Source organism: Malus domestica, chromosome 11 (assembly GCF_042453785.1).
Source record: "Malus domestica chromosome 11, GDT2T_hap1".
Classification (NCBI taxonomy): Eukaryota; Viridiplantae; Streptophyta; class Magnoliopsida; order Rosales; family Rosaceae; genus Malus; species Malus domestica.
The window spans coordinates 95,119-114,851 of NC_091671.1; the positions used below are offsets into that span (position 1 = coordinate 95,119).

A 19,733-nucleotide genomic window follows, 5' to 3' on the forward strand; every position below is an offset into this window, starting at 1 on the left:
ACGTATTGCGATCTATTTTACAATGATGGGTAGGTATTTGCCGAGGGTATTTTAAATAAATTGGCGAGTCGTTTTTAAGGGTATTTTACATGAATTCAAATTTTACAATTATAGGTAGGTAGATAAGGCCATTTATATGTAAAGATGGTAAATGGAGGGCCTACAGGGTTTATTCACTAACTAGTAACTACGATGTCTTAGGCTAGCTCTGTTTCATTTCAAGCAGTTCCATGAAATAATAGGTCATTCTGTAAGGCAAAAGTGCATGCATGATGCCTCACATAAAATTTACTTGGGAAATGAAGAATAACTAAATAATTATAAGCAGCACTAGCAGTGTAGATATAAAATTTGCGCAAGCTAAATCGTCTCTACAATCTGCCACCAGAGTGACGACTAGTATAGCCCTCCTCAAAACCAAGTTTTTCCCATCGTCGTAATTTTTAACATTCCAAGGTAGCATCACCAACCACAAGGTTACAACTAAAACAAGTGAAAACCTGCACCACAAGCTATAGTACTCGAAACAAATAAAGTAGATGCATTTGTGCTACTGAACAAAATAAAGCAGAGCTGGAAAGGTCATTACTATTAATCTGAAAGGTTGACACACTATCAAACTAAAGTTACAAGTATCCCGTCTGTTTTTTGTGTTATTGATTGTTTAAATTAAGCTTGGCAATCATCTCCGAATTGTACATTGAGCAATCAGAAAAACAGATATTATTTCAGACTTGAATGAGGGAACAGAAGAAGAGAAGAAAATAACAGAAACACAACTGTAAGGAGAATCCCACCCCTAATCAAACACCTACTTGTACCTCTAAAGTAATCTTGATATACTGGAATTATTGGTTTAATCACCAAACCCGAGGGGAGGGATTCATCTCTGGGGGGAATCCACTGTCCGAACATTTGCACCTGTCATTCCTTCAATTCGGTCTTTGGTTATCTCCACAAAGTGACCTACTATTTCATGGAACTGCTTGAGCCCTGACAGCGGGAGAATTATGGAGGACCGATCAGAACCTGCAACCTGCAAATTTAACAGAATTCTAAAGATATTATGACTTCATTTACTGTCAGAAACCTAAAATTAAAAAGGTAAAACGAACAAGCAAATCCTTCTAGGGTCTCAAAGAAAACATTATTTCACTTCCTGAAGCATACCTCGGATATTCTTAGGAAGTGACCCCTGTTATTATTCCCAAGATCAAAGAAGAATCTCTTTTGATCAGCTCTGATCACTTTAGATATCCCCATGTTACCAATTTCATCTTGTGCCGGCAACTCAGCGGATCTGTCATTCAGTTCAGAAGTTGGAGCAGTTTGACTACTGTGGCCAGATATGAAACCAGCGCCTACGTCATCTGAAAGCCCAACAAGACGCTCTGAAGGTTCAGAACTTTGCTGCTTTGGCATAGAAACAACCAGGTGGAAATTCACAAGACTTGTGAGTCACTCCCAAAAGAGAAACTTATATTACCTAGAAAGCAGGAAGGAGTTCATGTATGAAAAACAAGGACACCTGATTTGGCAGTATAAAAAGCCTTGATGCTTCATTGATCTCCGCCAAAATGTTTCTAAATGCTGCCCACCCTTCATCTCGGGTGCTTCCTGCAGGAACAATGATAGTACTGCGATTTCTACTAACAGAAGCTTCAGAAACCTGTACCAAACACGTCATCAGAGTAGTAATGTGGAGTCTAACCCTGGAATTGCCTTCTCCTCAAAATGGTTACAACTCACGCAAAGACAACAACAAAACTAACGCTAGCCCTGGAATTGTCTTCTATTTCAAATGGTTACAATTAGTGAAAAGACAATAATAAAAAAAAATAACACAAGATAGCTTCAAAGGTCGTTGCTTGACAAATAAAAGTTACTGTAGGCCATAAAAGACCCATCTTCAGGGGCTGTCATCAATGGTAAGGTCTGACACCTTAATGTCAACCATATTAAAGATTCCTATAACTAAAAAGTCAGGGCAGGGGAAAGAAACCAGAGCTCCATGTCCAAACTATGGAGTTAAACCTAGAACCATCATTGTTTAATGATGGCGGTCAATTGATGCCTAAGAATAGGGGCTAGTGAGCACCTAAACATTTCAGCGTAATCCAGTAGCCCCAAAGTTAAGAAGTTAAATCAAAGTTGTAACATTTTAGGGGCTCAGGTGAGTGCACATTCATTGTTAATATTTCATTCCAACATTGGAAAGCATGATAAGGTGGTAAATTCATGTAATGTAAGTGGAAATATGTGAGATCTTAAATTATCAAAGAACAGAAAGTTGGGGGTGGAATAAGAGTAGATGTTGAAATGTGTTGCAATGGAAGGAGCATCAAACTCAGAACTCTGGTACAGAGAAATCTCTCGTCAGTACACACATTTAAGTCTGACTTGGTAAACTACCACATCATCACGTTTTGAAAGGGGACTAAAGAGAGGTCTGAGTTAAGTAACAGTTCTACCTGTACCAAAGGAAATCTATGCTTGTGGTTTTTCTTTTTCTTTTCTCCCAGACACAAACAAAGTGGTCTTTAACAATTAATTTTTCAGAAACACAAGAAACAAAGAAGACAAACACTCGAAGGTCAGTACACAAGGTTCGTAACTTTGGAGAATGCAAAATGGTTTGTCTGAAAGGGCCGTAATGTTCTGTTAAAAGTTCTTTACGAGAGTTTAACCTTTGACCGCCGATAGTAAATTTTACTCAGTATGGAGCATGCCAGTAGCTGGTTTCTCACTTGACATTTGATTGTAGTATGCCTCTCCAACTCAGGAACCATTTTGCTTCCATATCCGAAGGGTTAAATAGAAAATTCATTAAATTATTTAGGATACCACATCTTAAAGCATAAAGGTCGTACCCAGTGCACAAGGCTCCCGCTTTACGCAGGGTCTGGGAGAGGTGAATGTCGGCTAGCCTTACCCCCATTTATTCATTAAATTATTTAGGATACCACATCTTAAAGCATCTGGTTATAAATTTGAACAACAGTTTAAAGTATTGATACAATGAATACAAGAATAAGCACTAGATTCAGATGGTGTTCAAGAGGGGCAAAACAAACAACTCAAAATGAATAACCTAATTAGGATAAGTAGAAATAAAATTTAAATGCAACTGGGATCCAAGAAGGTCTTCAAACATAGATAAGTTCCTGTGGCAATTTGTATATCACGATAGACAAGAATACATGTGTTGCATTCATCGTTCATTGATACCCAAAATGAAAATGAAGAAGTACCATGATATATAATACATGAATGCATGCTTGAGCACATAATGAAATGTATATATACAGTTATTTAGAAAAGAGAATTTTTTTAACCAAAAATCATATATGGACGACTGAGATTCCTGTGGTTGAGATCTCATCCATCCGCATCTAATATAACGGTTGAGTAACGTCTTTGTTATATTAGATATCTCTCTATGTGAAGGTGTGTACATACACAACAATGTTTTAAGCATTTGATGCCAGGTGCCATAATAGGATGTTAGCATTATACTATGCTCTAAGTTGTTGGGGAAAATAAAAATAAAAATCCAACAATTAGAATGTCAACTAGTTGGAGATCTTAAGCAAATGGTATGTTTCCTATTGATGTCAGATTTTCATCCACCGACTTAAGCATAGAATCTTTCCCCTTAAATTGCTTGACATCAATTAATATGAGAAACAAACACCATTTAGTAAGTAATGTAGGGCTCCAGGTTATATCGAGCCTACATAAATATTCAAATCATTCACAAGCTGCTCAGCCCAACAGCGGACATGAGCTACTGAAGAGTAGAAGGGTGAGATTTCTATACTAGTAGTTCTTCGACTGTTCAACAGTTATATCAGGAACAAATAACTTTTACCTTGGTCTTAACAAGATTTGAGCAGTGACACAAAAATCTGGAAGTTGGTTTAAGATATTGATGGCATTTCAAATTTACAGAGTACCAATATGGAAATAGGGGGTCATTTGATTTCTTCCTAAGGAGTACGGTGTTGATGAATTACACATCAAAACCATATCAATATGATAAAATTTTCAAGATAAAGGTGAATTTTCTAGCAAATCCCCAATAAGTTGAACGTACGTAGGATGTATATATCTGAAATAAAGCTAGTTTACTGAGTTTAGCTTCATCTCCACTGGACATGAACTCACAAGTCACGACCATCAATCACAGGCAAAGCACTTAGTTGGGTTCCCAAAACTTCCCTGTCTTCTTAGCAAATGCAAACACAGAGGAGGTAAAATGAAGGTGGAGAATGGTTTTTCACAACGCTAGCCCTAACCATGTCTTTGGGCAGATTGGAAAACCAAATATCCTACCTGCTTTAGACAAAAAAACTAAATGGCTTGCAATGTTATGAGAAAATGAAAAGTGGAGAAAGTGAAAAGAAAATCTAGAAGAATTACGAATTATTCATACCAATGATCTAGGAATTTCAAGTTTTGGTTTCTCAAGTTATATATTAAACATATAAATGGTCTGAAATTGTAATGATTTGGGATAAATGCGATTAATGTTTATTTTTAGAAACATCCAAGTATTTTCCTTTTGGACATAAAATTGAGATTTCCTAAAGTTCCCTTCAGAATTTCCATGAATTTAATAAAATAGCCATTTTTAGGCAACTTTTACTTGTATTTCTACCGATCTTTCCATCTATATCCAAATTTTCAACCTTACCCTTGATACACTATTATGCTATCATATGTCATAAAAAGTAAGGGCGTGTCATCTGCCATTGGTCAGAGGCAGGTGAATAAAAACCCCCAAGACTAAAGATATTCCTCAATAGAAATAAAGAAAGGATAGTTTTATAAAAAATAATGAGATACAAACAAAGTACGTATAAGTACAAAGGTGACGCAAAAATCAAAAGACACTCGGGAAACATAGACAACACACATAAAATGTCTGCATGTGACATCACTACCTCCGATGGTTAGTCAACTACACTTCACATGAAACCGGATCCCAAAGTGTTAACCAATCTCCATCTCTACCGTTATCTCAAATATCCTTTTCATTCTTCTTACCTCACAAAACCATCAGAGTTATTTGAAGGACTCATACATTCACCAACTACATCATCCTCCATCCAAACCTTGACTTAACATGTGACCATTACCCCAAGTGTGTTGGAAGTAGATGCTAAACTACTTCAATATGAAATTTCAGGGATACACTTTCAAAATTTAGGAATTAGAAACATTTAGTGAGAGAAAATTTCAAGAGCGACATTAAACTAGAAAAATCATCCTCATTATCCATGAGAGAGGAGGAAAAAATATTTATGAATTTGGTGGTGGTGGAGAAAATGCTCAAAAAGAAGTACATGCTAAAACTACTTCAATATGAAATTTCAGGGATACACCTTCGAAACTTAGGAATTAGAAACATTTAGTGAGAGAAAAATTCGAGAGAACCGTTAAACTAGAAAAATCATCATCATCATCCGTGAGAGAGGAGGAAAAAATATTTATGAATTTGGTGGTGGTGGTGGTGGTGACTTCAATATGAAATATCAGGGATACACTTTCGAAACTTAGGAATTTGAAACATTTCATGAGAGAAATTTTTTAGAGCAACATTAAACTAGAAAAATCATCCTCATTATCCATGAGAGAGGAGGAAAAAGTCTAGATTGAGTATTTACAACAAGCTATACATCTCTTTTGTCCCCCAACTAAAGAAGCCCGCTTCTGAGGCATTTAGGGGACTCCTCGTAGAATCAGGCTCTTGAGCTTGCATACAATGTGAAGAAAAACAGAATTCTAAAGCAATTCACTATGAAATCATATCCATTGATTAATCATCAGCATAGGTTTGTGTGCTTCTTCAGTTTAGATATCAAATCCTATCCCTATCAATTTCAATAGTTTTCTATGAACTCATATCTTTTGTCCTCCAACTAAAGAAGCCAGCTATTGAGGCACTTCAAGGGGACTCCTTATATTATCAGGCTCTTGGTCTTGCATAGAGTTTGAAGAAGGGGTGGTGCTATCAACACACCTCCAATCGAATGAATTGAAGACGACCAAAAGAACATAAATTAACAAGGAGTGTGTGGGATGTAAAAATGGGTGTGTGGATAGCACAACCCTTGAAGAAAAAGGGTTCTAAAACAATTCATTGTGAAATTAAAATAGTCCTGGACTATTCATCAGCATAGCTTTGTGTGCTTAATTTATCGATAGTTTCCCCAAAACAAGGATGAAGGATCTACATATCAATACCACGCAATCCAGAACGTATGTACACACCCATAAACATATGCATACAGATGGAAACGCAATTGTTTGCATACAAATCTTTAATTAGGAAAAAAAAAAAACTGAATTCAGGGTCAGGTCAAGGTGATGAGGCAACCGCAGATGCAAGGCTAAATTGATGTGTGCCTAGTGCTTAGTCAAATGTCATTATGCACAGGCCGGCAGATGCAAGTAAGTAAAACACCAAAAATTGATCCTAAGTAAGTAGAGTCTGTGGAGTATTCAAGGATGTGGTTGGAAATTAGCAAGAAAATTTGATGGGATGGGATGCCTGTAAGATTTTGAAACAGACGACAGAATATATTGAGAAAAAAAAAGAGAGAGAAAGGGATAAAGGGACCTTCAAGAAGCGGCCCCTGCGATTTTCGCCAATGTCAAAGTAGAAGACCTGAGAAGGAGAAATTAAGGTCAGCCAGAAAAAGAAAATAAAGAAGAAGAAAGCATGAGGGAGGGAGGGAACTTGCCTTGGTGTCGAGCTGCAATTCCTTGCTGAAGACTTCCTGGTCATCCGAATTGACATAGTAATTGAAGAGGTCGAGAAACCAAGAGATGCCGGAGAAGGGAACGATGATGGTGGACCTGGTGGCCGACGTCTTCTCGGAAATTTTAAGATAGCGGCCGCGAGGGTTCTCTTTGAGATCGAAGTAGAAAAGCTTGTGCTCAACCTGCAGCGTCTTACACAGGAGCTCGACGTCGTTACCACCGCCGCCGCCGCCACCGCCTCCACCTCCACCGCCTACTGCCGCTGCACAGCCTCCTACGCCCCCCGAATTCCCTTCCATCTCCAAATCCTTCTGTTTATGTTATTTCGTAATCTTAACCTAATCCAAATAAATAAGCACCAAATTTGCCACTCCACCACTAGTACTAGCTAGTTGTTTCGTTGAGAGTCAGTCGTGAGAGTTGAGACATACCACCGACGGAAGCTATGGAGCTCTGGTTGGTTGGTAAATTGCTACTTGGTAGGTGTCAGCCCCCAGATCTCACTTCTCAACTTGGAATTGCTCCTCGATTGCTAGTTATGCAAACTAGGGTTTTGGGCCTTGGGGATGTCATGTGAGGGCGAAATTGAACCACTCATACTCTCAGCCTCCAGTTTCCACACTCCACTTCCCATCCCCCTACATGCAAGTTTCTATTATATCATTTTATTTTGTTTTATTTATTCATTTTATTTTGATTCATCAACTGTACCAAATTTGCATTTTCGTTCCTCGATACCAAATTTGCCTATTTTCACACAAAATTTCCATTTGTTTTCCGCACATCTACCTTTTCTCGTTTTCTTGAATAAGGAATATATTACTAAACATTTAAATTAACAGTTAATGAATGTTTAAAATGTGAGTCAAATCTAAAAATTACATGATGTAATATGTAAAAATTGAAACTTCGTGGCACAGTTTGCAAATAAACCACAAACCTTGTGATGTAAAGTACAGTTAACCCTATTTAGTTTAAAGTTTTATTAATTTTAATCAATTAATGCATATTTAATATTTTGTTTTAATTGAAGATTAACGGAAGCGACCAAAATTGTTAACTTTTGACATCATAGTGATCATACTGACTAAATTGAACACAATGACTAAAAGAGAATTTGACCCAAAGTTCAATAACCAAAAAAGTTTGTAACCCTTTGTTGGGAGACTTTTAGAGCAAATCCACCCCTATAGACTTTGTGCCAGCACCCAGCCCATTTATCTACTCCAGTGAACAGTAATAGACTCCAATGAATATTAATAGGTCAATGCATCTTCACCCCTAACAAAAAATAGCCTAGTCAATTTTATTAAAATTTTATTATTTTTTATTATAAAATAATAAAAATAATTATTATAAAGCTGGGCTTACATAAAAAAAGGAACAAACTTGGACTGGAAAGAAAAAAGGGGGGATCTTTCGCGGCGGGCGGCGGTAGTTTAGGCGACTTCTGAGGGGGGAGGAAAGTTGAGGTCGAGATCGAGCCGCCCGTTGCAGGAGGTGCGACGACTAAGGATGAGGACGAGTCGTTGTGGCTCGAGCCTGATGTGGGGGGCGGGGGGGGTCGAACCTGCAAGTTTCGCGGGCATGCTGGAGGGCGGCAGCACTGTCGGCCCGTGCGAAGGCATCAAAGAAAATCAAGGGACGGGAAGTGGGAAGCGAGCGGGGAGACGGCGGGGAGGAGGACTCCACGATGCTGCTGTGGCTGTTGCTGATGTTCGTCGTTGCAGCTAATTTGGCGGCGTTGTTCATGTTGGCGTTGACGGCTCTATGGCTCATTCCCTCCGTGGCTCCTTGCCCTCCGACACCACGCTGGCGTCAGCTAGGCGTCACTTGAGCCGGTCCCAAAGTCTGTCGATTTTAGGCCAACTTGTGTACTGGCTTGGGCTGGGTGCCAATCGATTCCACGGGCTGGAGTGGATTAGCTGAGTCTCAGCCTGTTTCTTCCACTGGGTGCCGGCCTATCCCACCCCCGGTGGACTTGCTCTTAGGTTGAGGTGGACTTGGGCTTTAAGAACGTCATCTTGTCTCCTTTGGTGCAAATTTGTACCAAGTCCTAGGATGTCCTAGGATATCTCGAAAGAGTTAGCTTATCTTAGGAAATACCTTAGTAACATCAACGGAGCATGATTGATCAAAATAATGACTTGCTCAAGTGAAACGTGGTGTGAAAGCTAGAAGATTATCGGTTTAACATGAGAGAGAAGGGATTTGCATGGTTGCCTGGCATTCTTGGCTGGATGATTAGGGTTTTCCTAGGGTGATAGTAAGGCTTCTAATGGCTGGGATGTTTAATGGAAGGTTGTGGGAGTTACTAAGGTTGCATGGATAATGATTGAGGCTTGGAGTATGCTTTTGGGCTAAGTGGAACTCTCTGGGTTTATTTCCTGGGTGGTTCTCTATTCCTGCATTTCTGCTATATCTCTCTCTGTTACCTCAATCCTCTGCTCAAATGGTTTCCCCCTCCTTATGTAAGTGAAGGGTTCTTTTCTAGGCTTTTAAGGAATCTCTTTTTGTGGCTTAGTTTTCCCCTTCCTTTTTCCCTAGCCCTCATACCTTTTTGGTGTAAGGTAGTTGCACTATTGAAACATGCAATCTACTTATTCCCAAGGTGTGCCTTTCCCAGGTCAGCCTTCCGCAGACACTACTCCTGGTAGCGTGGCTTATGGCTTTCACGTGTTGGTTGTTTGTGCAAGCTGGGAAGGGAAATTCATCATCAAATGCCTGACTTGCTGAGCTTAGCATGCATTTAATGTAGGAATCTAGTTTAGTCCTAACTAAGAGGATTGGCTTGCTAGGGAAAGGGGTAAACTAGGCTAGTTCTCTCTCAATTTTGCCTGCATGAAATGCAAAGAGTATGGGCTTGGATCTTTAGGCTCTTAAGCAACCCAGAGTCTTCCATAACCCCGATTCCACTTAGGCCCAATAACATTTTGTAATCATCCACACCACAATCCACTTGACAAGCCCCGAATATGTGACTTAGGCGTAGCATGAATAATGACCAGCATGAGGAAGCTTGGCGTGATGAATAGGCATATGGCGTGATTTATGCGAATATCCAGCTTAATTAAGGTGGCATGGCATATTTGTAAATATATTCCTCATCAATCCCGTGACTTGGCGTATGTTTAGGCTTGAATGTAGGCTTTATATGACAATTGGGCCTTGCGACTTGGTTGGATTGGTGTGTGAGATTTTTGGGCCCCAACACTCTTAAAACCTTGATTGATAATGTAACTAGGTTAAAGCGGCCCAATACAAGTTACAACAACACAGCCCAATAGAAATTGGGGACAACCAAAAAGTCTAATCAGCAATAAGACAAAAAATAAAGGAAAATCATAACCTAATCCCTATCAAACAAAATGCCGCCACCGCCGCAACCTCTTCGTCGGCAACTACAAGAGCAGCCACCCTAAGAAAAATCAACTCCTCGTTGAATTCAACGAAGGTATCGCAGTGCAAAACCTTTAAACTTGCAACAATGAAGTATTCTCAACCAAATTTTGCCACCAAAATCGCCGCACCAAAGAAGATTCACCAGATCTGAACCACCATCACATGCCCCTGCAAGTAGAACCAAGAACCAAAACAAAAAGGAAGGAGATGGGGCTAAGGGGGCATTTAGATCACTGTCTCTTTGGGCAAAGCCGCAACACGCTTGCCCTTGATTTTTTGGCATGCCAATCGGGTGCGGAGCAGTAAAAGGATATAGTTCTGAGAGCCAAAACAAGTGAAACGTAAGTGGCTTTAAGCAAAGAATGAGGAAGGGATGGAATGTGAGGAGCAAATGAACAAAGTGGAAGAGAATAGGTGTTGGGAGTTGAAGGAGGATGGTTGTAGGATGGGGTTGTCAAAGGCAAAACAAACACCGAGAAATGGCAAAGGACGCCAAGAATAAAAGTCGTCACCTCACAATCCGACAGCTATAGGCAGTGAAAGGGCAGGACACAAACATAATTACTAAAGAGGAGAAGAAAAATGTGGAAGAGCAAGAGAGTTGCCGCCAGTCCCAACCAGAGGAAGGAGTAAGCCGCGAAGAGCAGGGGAGTTTTGGTGGGGTTCAGCGGGAAAGCGGCTAAAGGTTTTCTCATTGATAATCAAAGAATGGGGGTAATTTCATTACACGGTGTAACGTGCAGCAATTAGCTAAAAAGAATTATAACATACACACATTTTCTCCTTCTGGATGTCCTTATTCTTTCTGTCTCTCGACTCTCGTTTGATTTGTTCAATCCAATAATCAGAAATGAAGAACAAATCAAATAATCAGAAATGAAAAGGGTGGGCATGAAGAGAAAATTCGCAACTGAAAATTACCTCCCCCGATATTTCAGATGCACAGCCTCATTATAATGAGGTCTGTTAAAAAGTGTGAAGGAATGAGATGGGAGAAATATTAAAGCGCAAGCCATTTGAGTTGGGACAAGAAATGAATAATTGGCCCTTGTTGCAAAACGAATGAATAATTGGCCCTTGTTGCAAAACGAATAAATTTATTATCTATTTTTCAGTGGCATAACAAACGATAAGATTTTCTGTACTGTAATCAGTTACACAGCCAGACAATCGATAGAAGAAAAAAAATCAATATTATCATGAGGATACACATTCTAAAATAACCCTAAATCATTATTGCCAACATAACAGAACGCTCTTGAGAAAGTGAACAAATATTACAAAGGTAACATCCCACTGCAACTATATATAACAAGCAACAACTTTTGAGTTACCTAAGATCCAATTGCTAGCACCATAACAGATGACTGTTATCTCGCATGTACAAGTCAAGACTCCTGGGGCGTCTCAAATCTCGTTGGAGTGTCAATCCCCATCATACAGCAAATGCCCGATATTAAGATTATAAGCAAAACAATTCCCTGAATCATCACAAGAAGAGACATCATCAGCATCGTGCATACTTGCATCTTAAGGAACTAGAAAAATATATAGGCCATGCGTACTTGTCATTATAACAAATCCACACAATTACTATGTCTGAATAGGGATGTATGAGTATATTTGCATCTATGGGCCAAAGAGAAAAAGGAAATGGAAAACTTTGTGGAAAGGGCATTGGACATCCTGACGACAAGTAATAGTTACAAGAGTGTCCATATATGACTGGAGTGGGCAATTATACTTTTTAGCAGTAAAAAAGATATAGAGGTGGGTATTAATTTAAGTTATTTTGTCTGAGAACTATCTGGGTACGATTAGGACCATAGGGAGATAGCAAAATGTAGTGGCTACAAACTCTTATAAAAACCATAGTATAGCAAAACAAAAGATGTGGAAAAGGACACTTACAACTAGAAGTCCCTCTAGAAGAGATGATTTTAATAGACAAACTTCATCACAGGCCGTAGAATTGGCTGATGCATTTCCTGAACCACTTTCGGCCAGAAATCTTTCTAATTCTCGATGAGAAGGATATTGGATCGACTTACTGGGATCTGAAACATATAGAACTCCATACTTTGCCCCAGATTGATCCAAGGAATTAACAAGCTCAGAAAAAACTTTACCTGCAAAAATCGAATTGAAATATTTGAATGACCATCCATGTCCTAGAGCAGTGTGACTGAGTACACAACCAAAAAACTTATATGATTCATGTATATCACAATATACTAACAGTTTTAACTTAACAGACCCTCAGAATGTGGTTGGTCAAATTCTTTGGAAGATTCAGATCCTTTATGGCAGAACACAACCAAATCTACTTCCCCATTGGATCTCTTCTCCATCCTTGAAACAAGGTAATCCTGCCATATTTTTATTGGGGAAAGAAAGACATCAGATCTTTTTCATAGACCAAACATGTTTCTAATGTAATATACACGATCGTCAAGTTAATTTACATGGAATGATTGCACATTTGTGAGCTTTTGAACATTTTCACCCTCAATCGAGCATGACCCCAATAAAGCAACATTACTGAGTCCTAAATCCTGCCCACAAGTCTCTGAAATCTCTGACACCAAAGAACTTTCCATAGAATCATCCTCCGGTGCAGCAACATAAGGGAAGGCCATGGAAAAATTGGATCCTGAGAAAGAGGTCTATTGAAGACCATGGAATGGCAGCTATTAAACCAAAATTTTCATCATATATATCAACCAAAAGACCACAAGCAATTGGGCAAACTCTACCTACTTTCAGCAAGTCCACAAGAGCTGGATCTGCATGTCTGTTTGCAGGAATATCTGAAGATTGTAACTAAGAAAAGAAAGAAAGCTCAAGAAATAAACAACGACAAAGGCTTTTCTCTGTATTGCAATGTCAATAATAAAGCTCATCAAAAGTGAAAGCTCTCTTTGGTTCTTAGAGAGTGATTCTTATACTTATTCAAAATCTTGGAAATTTAAATCCAAATTATATACATGTTACTTCCCTGGCATTGTACTTTATGCAAAGCAAGCAACTGCTTTGATTCTAGAAAAACAGTTTACAATTTAATCCCGTAAAAGATAAAAAAGTAAGGTAGCTGGACACCTAAGCAAACAAGAACAAATTGCCTCAGCACTGTATAACATCCTCAGCCACCACAAAGGTTCAAATATGAAGTAGCTTTCATCTGAACTGGGAACATGTATATGAAAGTTACCCGATGAAAGGAAGACAACATCGAAATTCTTACCTCCTGACCCACAAAGACAAGAGCCAGCTCCAGAGGCTGATGAACGTTGTTTGCAGAGCACTATGGAATTGAAAACAAATACATAAATATAACTTGGAAAACACATCAATAGCGCGAAAACCTAAAGAATAAAAAGAAAGAAAACCAAAGAGCACAACTAAAAGAAGCGCAATAAACTATCGGAAAAGAAAATACCAGTACGTTGGACCAGCCACCTTCGGTAAGAAGAGACTTTGCTAAATCCTTGGGGGATATTGTCTGATAATTTACGGCTGCCTTGACTCTGTTTTCAGAGAGCATGTAATCAGTAAAAAATGATAGAGTATCCGATGGTAAGTAATGACTAATGAGACTAAGAAACTTGAGTGGATTGGTAAAATAGGGTGTTAGGTGAAGGAAGGAAGGACGGAAGGAAGGAGTACATATGGTAATGAGGGGACCAGAGGAAAGCTGGCACTGTGGAAGCTGAAGTGGAAGGTGCTCCTGCAAGCGCAAGCAAACCCACCAAAACTAGCACCAGAGGCTGAGCTGCCTTCATCTTCTTTGCTTCGTTGCTTCTTTGCTTCTTTGCTTCTACACACAACCAACCCACACAACACACAACAAACACATATGGATCAGATTCAGCAGCAAACCAAAACCACAGATCAAATTTTTGGGTTTTCTTTATTGCATTCGAATCTAATCAATCTAACTGTAAACAGATACATCATTTATCATACATACATAGACTAATTGAAACTGAGATCGATCGGTCGATTTAAAGAACAAAGTGCTGAAATAATCTAATCCAGTTTGGGCGATGGTCGCGAAATGCAAATCCAAACTGAGAGTACCCGAAAAAAAGAAAGATTGGGAGATAGATCGATCGATATCGATCGGGGACGCACCTGAGGGATGAAGGATGACGGATGAGGCTGAGGGATTTTGGTGGATTTGTCGGAAATTATAGAAATCAAAGTGGAGAATCAATTAAGTTATGGCCGCCCTCTCTTCTCTTTGGGTACGGGAGGGAGGGAGGTTGGGGAAAGCACTTCGGATGTCACACCAGGCCCAAGTATACGGCCCGCCTTTTATTCTCATCCAGCCCGCTCTTTTGTTTTTGGGTCAAATCCCGCCTGTTTTGAAACCGCCAGGCCCATCAAACTGTTATTTTTCCCTTTTAAATTTGGAATATAAATCATCTCCCATCGAGAAATTTTTAAATGTGACTGGAGTGGTGAGATACTTGTGTTAAAAAAATTAACAACTTCAAAAATAAAACTTTTTATTACTTGTATAATGATACATGGTGTATCATCCTTGTCCTGAGCACAATGAACAATTTCTCTATCGAGGCTTGCTTTGTTGCGCTATATTTAAAAAATGAATAAATAACGGTTGACATTTAACAAGAGCTTATTTAATTAAGAACAATATTTTGCTATTCAAGGATGAGTATGAACTCCCACTTAAAAACTTTTGTGTTCGAATCACAGAGGTTTGTAATTATGATCATAACTGTTCAAATTATGAATCACTATATAAATAGGGGTGTGCTATCCACACGCCCCAAATTACTTCTCACACATCCCTTATTAATTCCTATAAATATCATTTCTGCAAAAAAAAAAAAAAAAAAAAAAAAAAAAAAGAGGAATTAAAACTTTGTTGTAATCAAGTACCACATAACTAAATGTTTCGTAATACTTTTACTAATTTCATTAATTTGTTTTTATACAATTTAACGACTAAATTACCTTAGTTTTCGTTGATTTTTTGCGGATACGATATTTATAGAGTGATTTATAATATGAGCGGTTCTGATCATAAATACAAATTATTATTCTTTAGTTAAATCTCATTACAATTTTGAATAGGAACTCCTACTCATCCTTTGAGTAGTCAAGTATTATTCTTTAGGAACTTAGGTACCGTTTGGTACACAGACGGGGCGGGACGGGACGAGATGGGACGGAACGGAGGTTCCTTGTATGTTTGGTACGCGCATGACGGAACAAATAAGAAATCTTTTAAACCAATTTCGAACAAATCGTTGGGAAAAACCAAGTGGGTACCTCTCGAGCTAGCTTCGCCCTGCATTCTGAGCCATAGATCTTTATCTGGGTCGAGATCCTCCACGATTCTGCATGTCTGAGTGGTTTTCGTGCGGTTTTGGCAAATGGGTGCACAGGAAACTTGATTGGAGAAGCTGCGGTGGCAGAAGTTCATGAATTGGTAACGGTCTTCGTCAAAACTGGACCTGTTGGGATCCCGAGAAAGTTGGTTGGTCTGAGTATCGATGTAGGCAGCCATGGGAGACGAGGGGTTTTGAAGATTTGAGTGAATATAGAATCGGCGATTTGTGCTCCACAGATGTGGAACGAGTCGTTCCAGGGGAGTGAGGCGGAACGAAAATTCACCCAAAACTCGTCCCGTGGAACAGCGCGTTCCACCTGTTTTAGGCGCACCAAACGTGGGACAGAACGTCTCGTCCCACGTACCAAATGGTACCTTAAAGAACAATACTTGGCTACTAAAAAATGAGTAGGAACTCCTACTCAAAATTTCTCAAAATTGTTCATTGTCAATTTATAGAACTTCGTGTTTATAATCAGAACCGTTCATATTATAAATCACCATATAAAGATCGTCTTTGCAAAAAATAAATTAAAACTAAGGTCGTTTAGTCATCAAACTATGTAAAAACAAATGAACGGTATTGGTAAAAACATTATGAACCGTCTATGTATTTATTACAATAGATTGACTAAACGACCTTAGTTTTAATTTATTTTTTGCAAAGATAATCTTTACAATGTGATTCATAGTATAAACGGTTATGTTCATAAGCACAAAGTTCCACGATTAAAACAATAAATATTTTGAGTAGGAGTTCCTACATCTTTGAGTAGCCAAGTATTATTCTTAGTTAAATCTCAACTATTCAATCCTGAATAAGAAAGTGTGAGAGAATTTCCATCCCCTCGTCAACATTTTGTTTTTAGAGAATTTCCCGGTTGATTAAAAAAAGACATCCAATTTAATTTGCAGAACCAATCATTCCAATCCAATTTTGACGATTTCAATAACTTTGAAATAATTGACCTGACCGCTAAATTCAAAATCCAACACCTCTAGTCTTTGAAAGATTTTACTGGAGTTCTCGACCTAGATTCCCTAGGTTCGGTCTTGAGCGCCAAGTTCCTTAGTCCGAGTCTCAACGTTTCATATCCGAGTCCTGGGTGCTAGATTCTCAAGTCATTAACAAGGCCCTTGGGTCCTCGATTCTGAGGCGGCAAGTCTTCTAGACCTTATTCGGCGCGTCAGGTTCCTCAAGTCGATCTTGGGTGTTAGGGTCCTCATGTTAGGTAAGGGCTCGCGGTCGTCGAGTTTGATCCAGGGATGCAAGTCTTGGACCATAGTCATGGGCATTATGTTTTGGCCTTAGTTCAAACTCTCCCCCATTCTCCTTAGTGTAATGAATTAGTGTAAATTGTCGCTTGTGGTAAAAAAAAATCAAAGTGAAAATAAAAGATGATTGGGATTTGAGTTAAGTGAGACAATAGAAATATGAGCCACGACAATTACGAATTAACTTGTCATTTAGGTGAGTCGAACATATACCTCTCACATACAAGTGAAGATAAATATCACTAGATCATCAACAGAGTACTAGCGTCAATTTTCTTTCACTAATTTAACTTGCAAACAGAACTATAGAGTTGAATTCTTGAAATGAGTTTCATATGTGGGGCTGTGTTATTAAAAAAGAAAGCGAATATGCGTGTGAGTGTGTTGGGTGGGGGTTGTATGGATTTTGTGTATTTTGAAAATAAGACGTTGTGCACAAGACTTCCACCAGAAATTGAATGTAAAGGGGTCAAGCTTTGCTTTTATTAATCTCTTAACCTCCAGCAGGCATTTGATGAACGAACCTCTTGTCCTTGACGGATATGAATGGACGGATGGACGGATGGACGGATGGACGGAAGGACTCATCATCCTTTTTAATTAATTATTACCCTTGTTTAACAGGTTAGCTTGAGAGTGAGTGAATGATCGACCATCATATCCCTCAACCAATTCTGGTGAAAACCATCTTTAATATTATATTATTATCTGTTCTATTCTATTAAGAGAGGAGCTCTTGTCAACTTTTTTTCCTATTTTTTTCAATTTTGTCCTCACTTTTAAATACACAATATTGACAGGATAAAATAATAATTTTATACCTTTTGACAAAATGACAATCATACATATCCTTATTTTTCCTATTTTACCCTCACTTTTGATACACAATATTTACATAAAAAGAACAAAAAACAATAATTATGTAATATTAAGATAAAATATGCACTTATTAAGAGAAATTATTCACACACAAAGTGTGTGCTCTTTGCTAGTTATTATTATTATCATCATCAAAATGAATTTATGAGAGAGTAAGTACGGTATGTATTGCTGGATTGGCTAGTCGCTGGTGAATTGATTGATATTTGACGTAAATTTAGTAAAGTAAAAGCTTAATTTGCAGAGACCATGACCAGGAGGAGAGGAGAGGGGACAAAACTTGTGAAACCCCCCCACTCCCTTGTCATGTGAATGCTATTAAGGCTATCTCTATCTATCTATATATCTTAGCTCTAGCTGTAGCTAGCTGCTTCAGCATATCGTAGTTAAACTTAAAATATCATCATCCACACCGCCCACCCCACAATATTCCCGTTCTGGTTCACGTTCTGTACTAATATGTTTTTGTCTCCATCCAGCTCCTGATGATCTTTTTCAGAACCGGATCGGATCCCCTGCACTAGCTCCATGGATCAACCTTGAATACTATCCACTAGTTAATATATTAAGGAGCTAGCTTGCTTCAGAATTTAGGGTTTCGGGTTGAAGCTCTCGATCTGATTCTGATATCAACCTTGCGCTCAATGAGAGACCTGTCCTTGTTTCTAATCAAGAACTCTCTTGGAGCCAAGATGAAGAAAGGGTTGAGAAACTTTTGCAACGATGATGGCTCAACCTCTACCCTCAACCAACATCACAAGACCACCTGCACCGATGCTGCTGCTGCTACCTCCTCTAATCCTGCACCACTTCCGGTTGTTCGCTCTCCTACTACTGATTATAATTACTATTTGCAGGAAAATAATACCAGCAGTATTAATGATTCAGATCATGCTCTTCATCAGCCGCCGACGTTGGAGGAGATGATACTGAGGTTAGATTTAGAAGAGGAGATTGCGAGATCATCAAAGTATTCAAAACCGAAAGATTATAACAAGTACAAGTACTACAAGGGAAGAATGTCTTGCGTTAACAATTCTGATATTTTACGGTCTGCAAGGAATGCATTAAATCAGTACCCTCGCTTCTCGCTCGATGGCAAGGATGCCATGTATCGCTCCTCCTTCAGAAACAGCTTGGATCATGATTTTGAGCATGATCATACAAATGCTTTTACAAGGACGAAACTGCAGTACTGTAGGCTGCCAGCAACTGTAGCAGGGGAGAGGGTGAAGTGGTGCAAACCAGGAGTAGTAGCTAAGTTGATGGGGCTAGAGGCCATGCCAGTACCTGTGATGAGTAGTACTGGTAGTAAATTAGACATTGCTAGCGGTAGTATCATCGATGTCATGAACATGAAGAAACGGAATCTCATGATCAGGAGGAGAGCTCATGATCATCAAAGACATGAATTGGGGAGAAGACTTGTTAGTAGTTATATGGATATCAATGGCAACGGTAGGCAATGTGATCACAGAATTTTCAATAAGAAAGCTGCAGCAGCTGGCAAGAGGACTACTGCTGCTTTCTCCTCATGCACCACTTCCAAAACTACAAGTGCAGGTTACAATAATAATTACCATATCATGAAGGCAGGTGTTGCCAACAGCTAGCTAGCAGAAGAGAGGCTGGTTTTTCCCGTCTAGTCCACCAAACTGCGTGCGTATGTCTTCTGTAATTCATTAGCTTCTCACTGCAGATCAGCTTCGGATTTCCATTCCATGCATCTGTCCAGTGATTAAGCTAGGTAGCGCTCCTTATTAACAATGTCAGCCGCATATTTTTTTAATATATAGGTCATATGTACTTGGCAGAGCAAGTCTCCCTGGTTTGTATAATGTTGCAACATTATTGTCACATTGGATGGCCCCCAACCATGATCGTGAAGACTAATACTCTCATCTGTATATTTCTGTTTTGTACACCATAAACCAAAGTCCTTTTGTCATCTTAAAAGGCAAATATGCGGAAATGAACACGCATGCTTAAGTAGACGTGCATCCGTGTGGTGTGGGTGTGTAAAGCTAGTTTTGTTTGGCAAAGTTAC

The 19,733-nt window shown here is 39.0% G+C and overlaps 3 protein-coding genes across 7 annotated transcripts; 1 reads left to right on the forward strand and 2 right to left on the reverse strand.

Annotated features, from left to right (window-relative positions):
* Nucleotides 1-570: 570 nt before the first annotated feature.
* LOC103423158 (transcription factor Pur-alpha 1-like) lies at nt 571-7,555 on the reverse strand. Of its 2 annotated transcripts, none has more exons than XM_008361231.4 (5): nt 6,750-7,555; nt 6,626-6,673; nt 1,529-1,669; nt 1,171-1,410; nt 571-1,036 (listed from the first exon to the last, which is right to left on the reverse strand). In XM_008361231.4, the coding sequence occupies exons 1-5, from the start codon at nt 7,065-7,067 to the stop codon at nt 884-886; spliced, it is 900 nt and encodes a 299-aa protein (XP_008359453.2). In that variant the 5' UTR covers nt 7,068-7,555; the 3' UTR covers nt 571-883. The 2 variants fall into 2 exon arrangements, with proteins under 2 accessions (XP_008359453.2, XP_008359451.2); XM_008361229.4 differs by having other exon boundaries at nt 1,171-1,413; nt 6,750-7,407.
* Nucleotides 7,556-11,247: 3,692 nt separating this feature from the next.
* On the reverse strand, nt 11,248-14,465 carry LOC103423156 (uncharacterized). Of its 4 annotated transcripts, none has more exons than XM_029087768.2 (9): nt 14,141-14,465; nt 13,837-13,987; nt 13,610-13,697; nt 13,415-13,474; nt 12,931-12,993; nt 12,636-12,836; nt 12,428-12,539; nt 12,082-12,299; nt 11,248-11,651 (listed from the first exon to the last, which is right to left on the reverse strand). In XM_029087768.2, the coding sequence occupies exons 2-9, from the start codon at nt 13,950-13,952 to the stop codon at nt 11,559-11,561; spliced, it is 951 nt and encodes a 316-aa protein (XP_028943601.1). In that variant the 5' UTR covers nt 13,953-13,987; nt 14,141-14,465; the 3' UTR covers nt 11,248-11,558. The 4 variants fall into 4 exon arrangements, with proteins under 4 accessions (XP_028943601.1, XP_008359448.2, XP_028943602.1 ...); XM_008361226.4 differs by having other exon boundaries at nt 14,305-14,460; XM_029087769.2 differs by having other exon boundaries at nt 13,837-13,984; nt 14,305-14,439.
* Nucleotides 14,466-17,938: 3,473 nt separating this feature from the next.
* Nucleotides 17,939-19,680, forward strand: LOC114819402 (uncharacterized). The gene has a single exon (XM_029087770.2). The coding sequence runs from the start codon at nt 18,331-18,333 to the stop codon at nt 19,297-19,299; it is 969 nt and encodes a 322-aa protein (XP_028943603.1). The 5' UTR covers nt 17,939-18,330; the 3' UTR covers nt 19,300-19,680.
* The last annotated feature ends 53 nt before the right edge of the window (nt 19,681-19,733 follow it).

What these genes read in the sequence shown, in the direction of transcription:
- LOC103423158 (XM_008361229.4), bottom strand. Translation starts at nt 7,067, where the DNA reads ATGGAAGGGAATTCGGGGGGCGTAGGAGGCTGTGCAGCGGCAGTAGGC. An exon ending in GCAGGGGCCGCTTCTTGAAG is followed by an intron (nt 1,670 to 6,625) that starts GTCCCTTTATCC and finishes TGTTTGGTACAG; the next exon opens with GTTTCTGAAGCTTCTGTTAG. An exon ending in ACTTCCTAAGAATATCCGAG is followed by an intron (nt 1,037 to 1,170) that starts GTATGCTTCAGG and finishes TTAAATTTGCAG; the next exon opens with GTTGCAGGTTCTGATCGGTC.
- LOC103423156 (XM_029087768.2), bottom strand. Translation starts at nt 13,952, where the DNA reads ATGAAGGCAGCTCAGCCTCTGGTGCTAGTTTTGGTGGGTTTGCTTGCG. An exon ending in CAAATGTGCAATCATTCCAT is followed by an intron (nt 12,540 to 12,635) that starts GTAAATTAACTT and finishes AAAATATGGCAG; the next exon opens with GATTACCTTGTTTCAAGGAT. An exon ending in TGACCAACCACATTCTGAGG is followed by an intron (nt 12,300 to 12,427) that starts GTCTGTTAAGTT and finishes CGATTTTTGCAG; the next exon opens with GTAAAGTTTTTTCTGAGCTT.
- LOC114819402 (XM_029087770.2), top strand. Translation starts at nt 18,331, where the DNA reads ATGAGAGACCTGTCCTTGTTTCTAATCAAGAACTCTCTTGGAGCCAAG.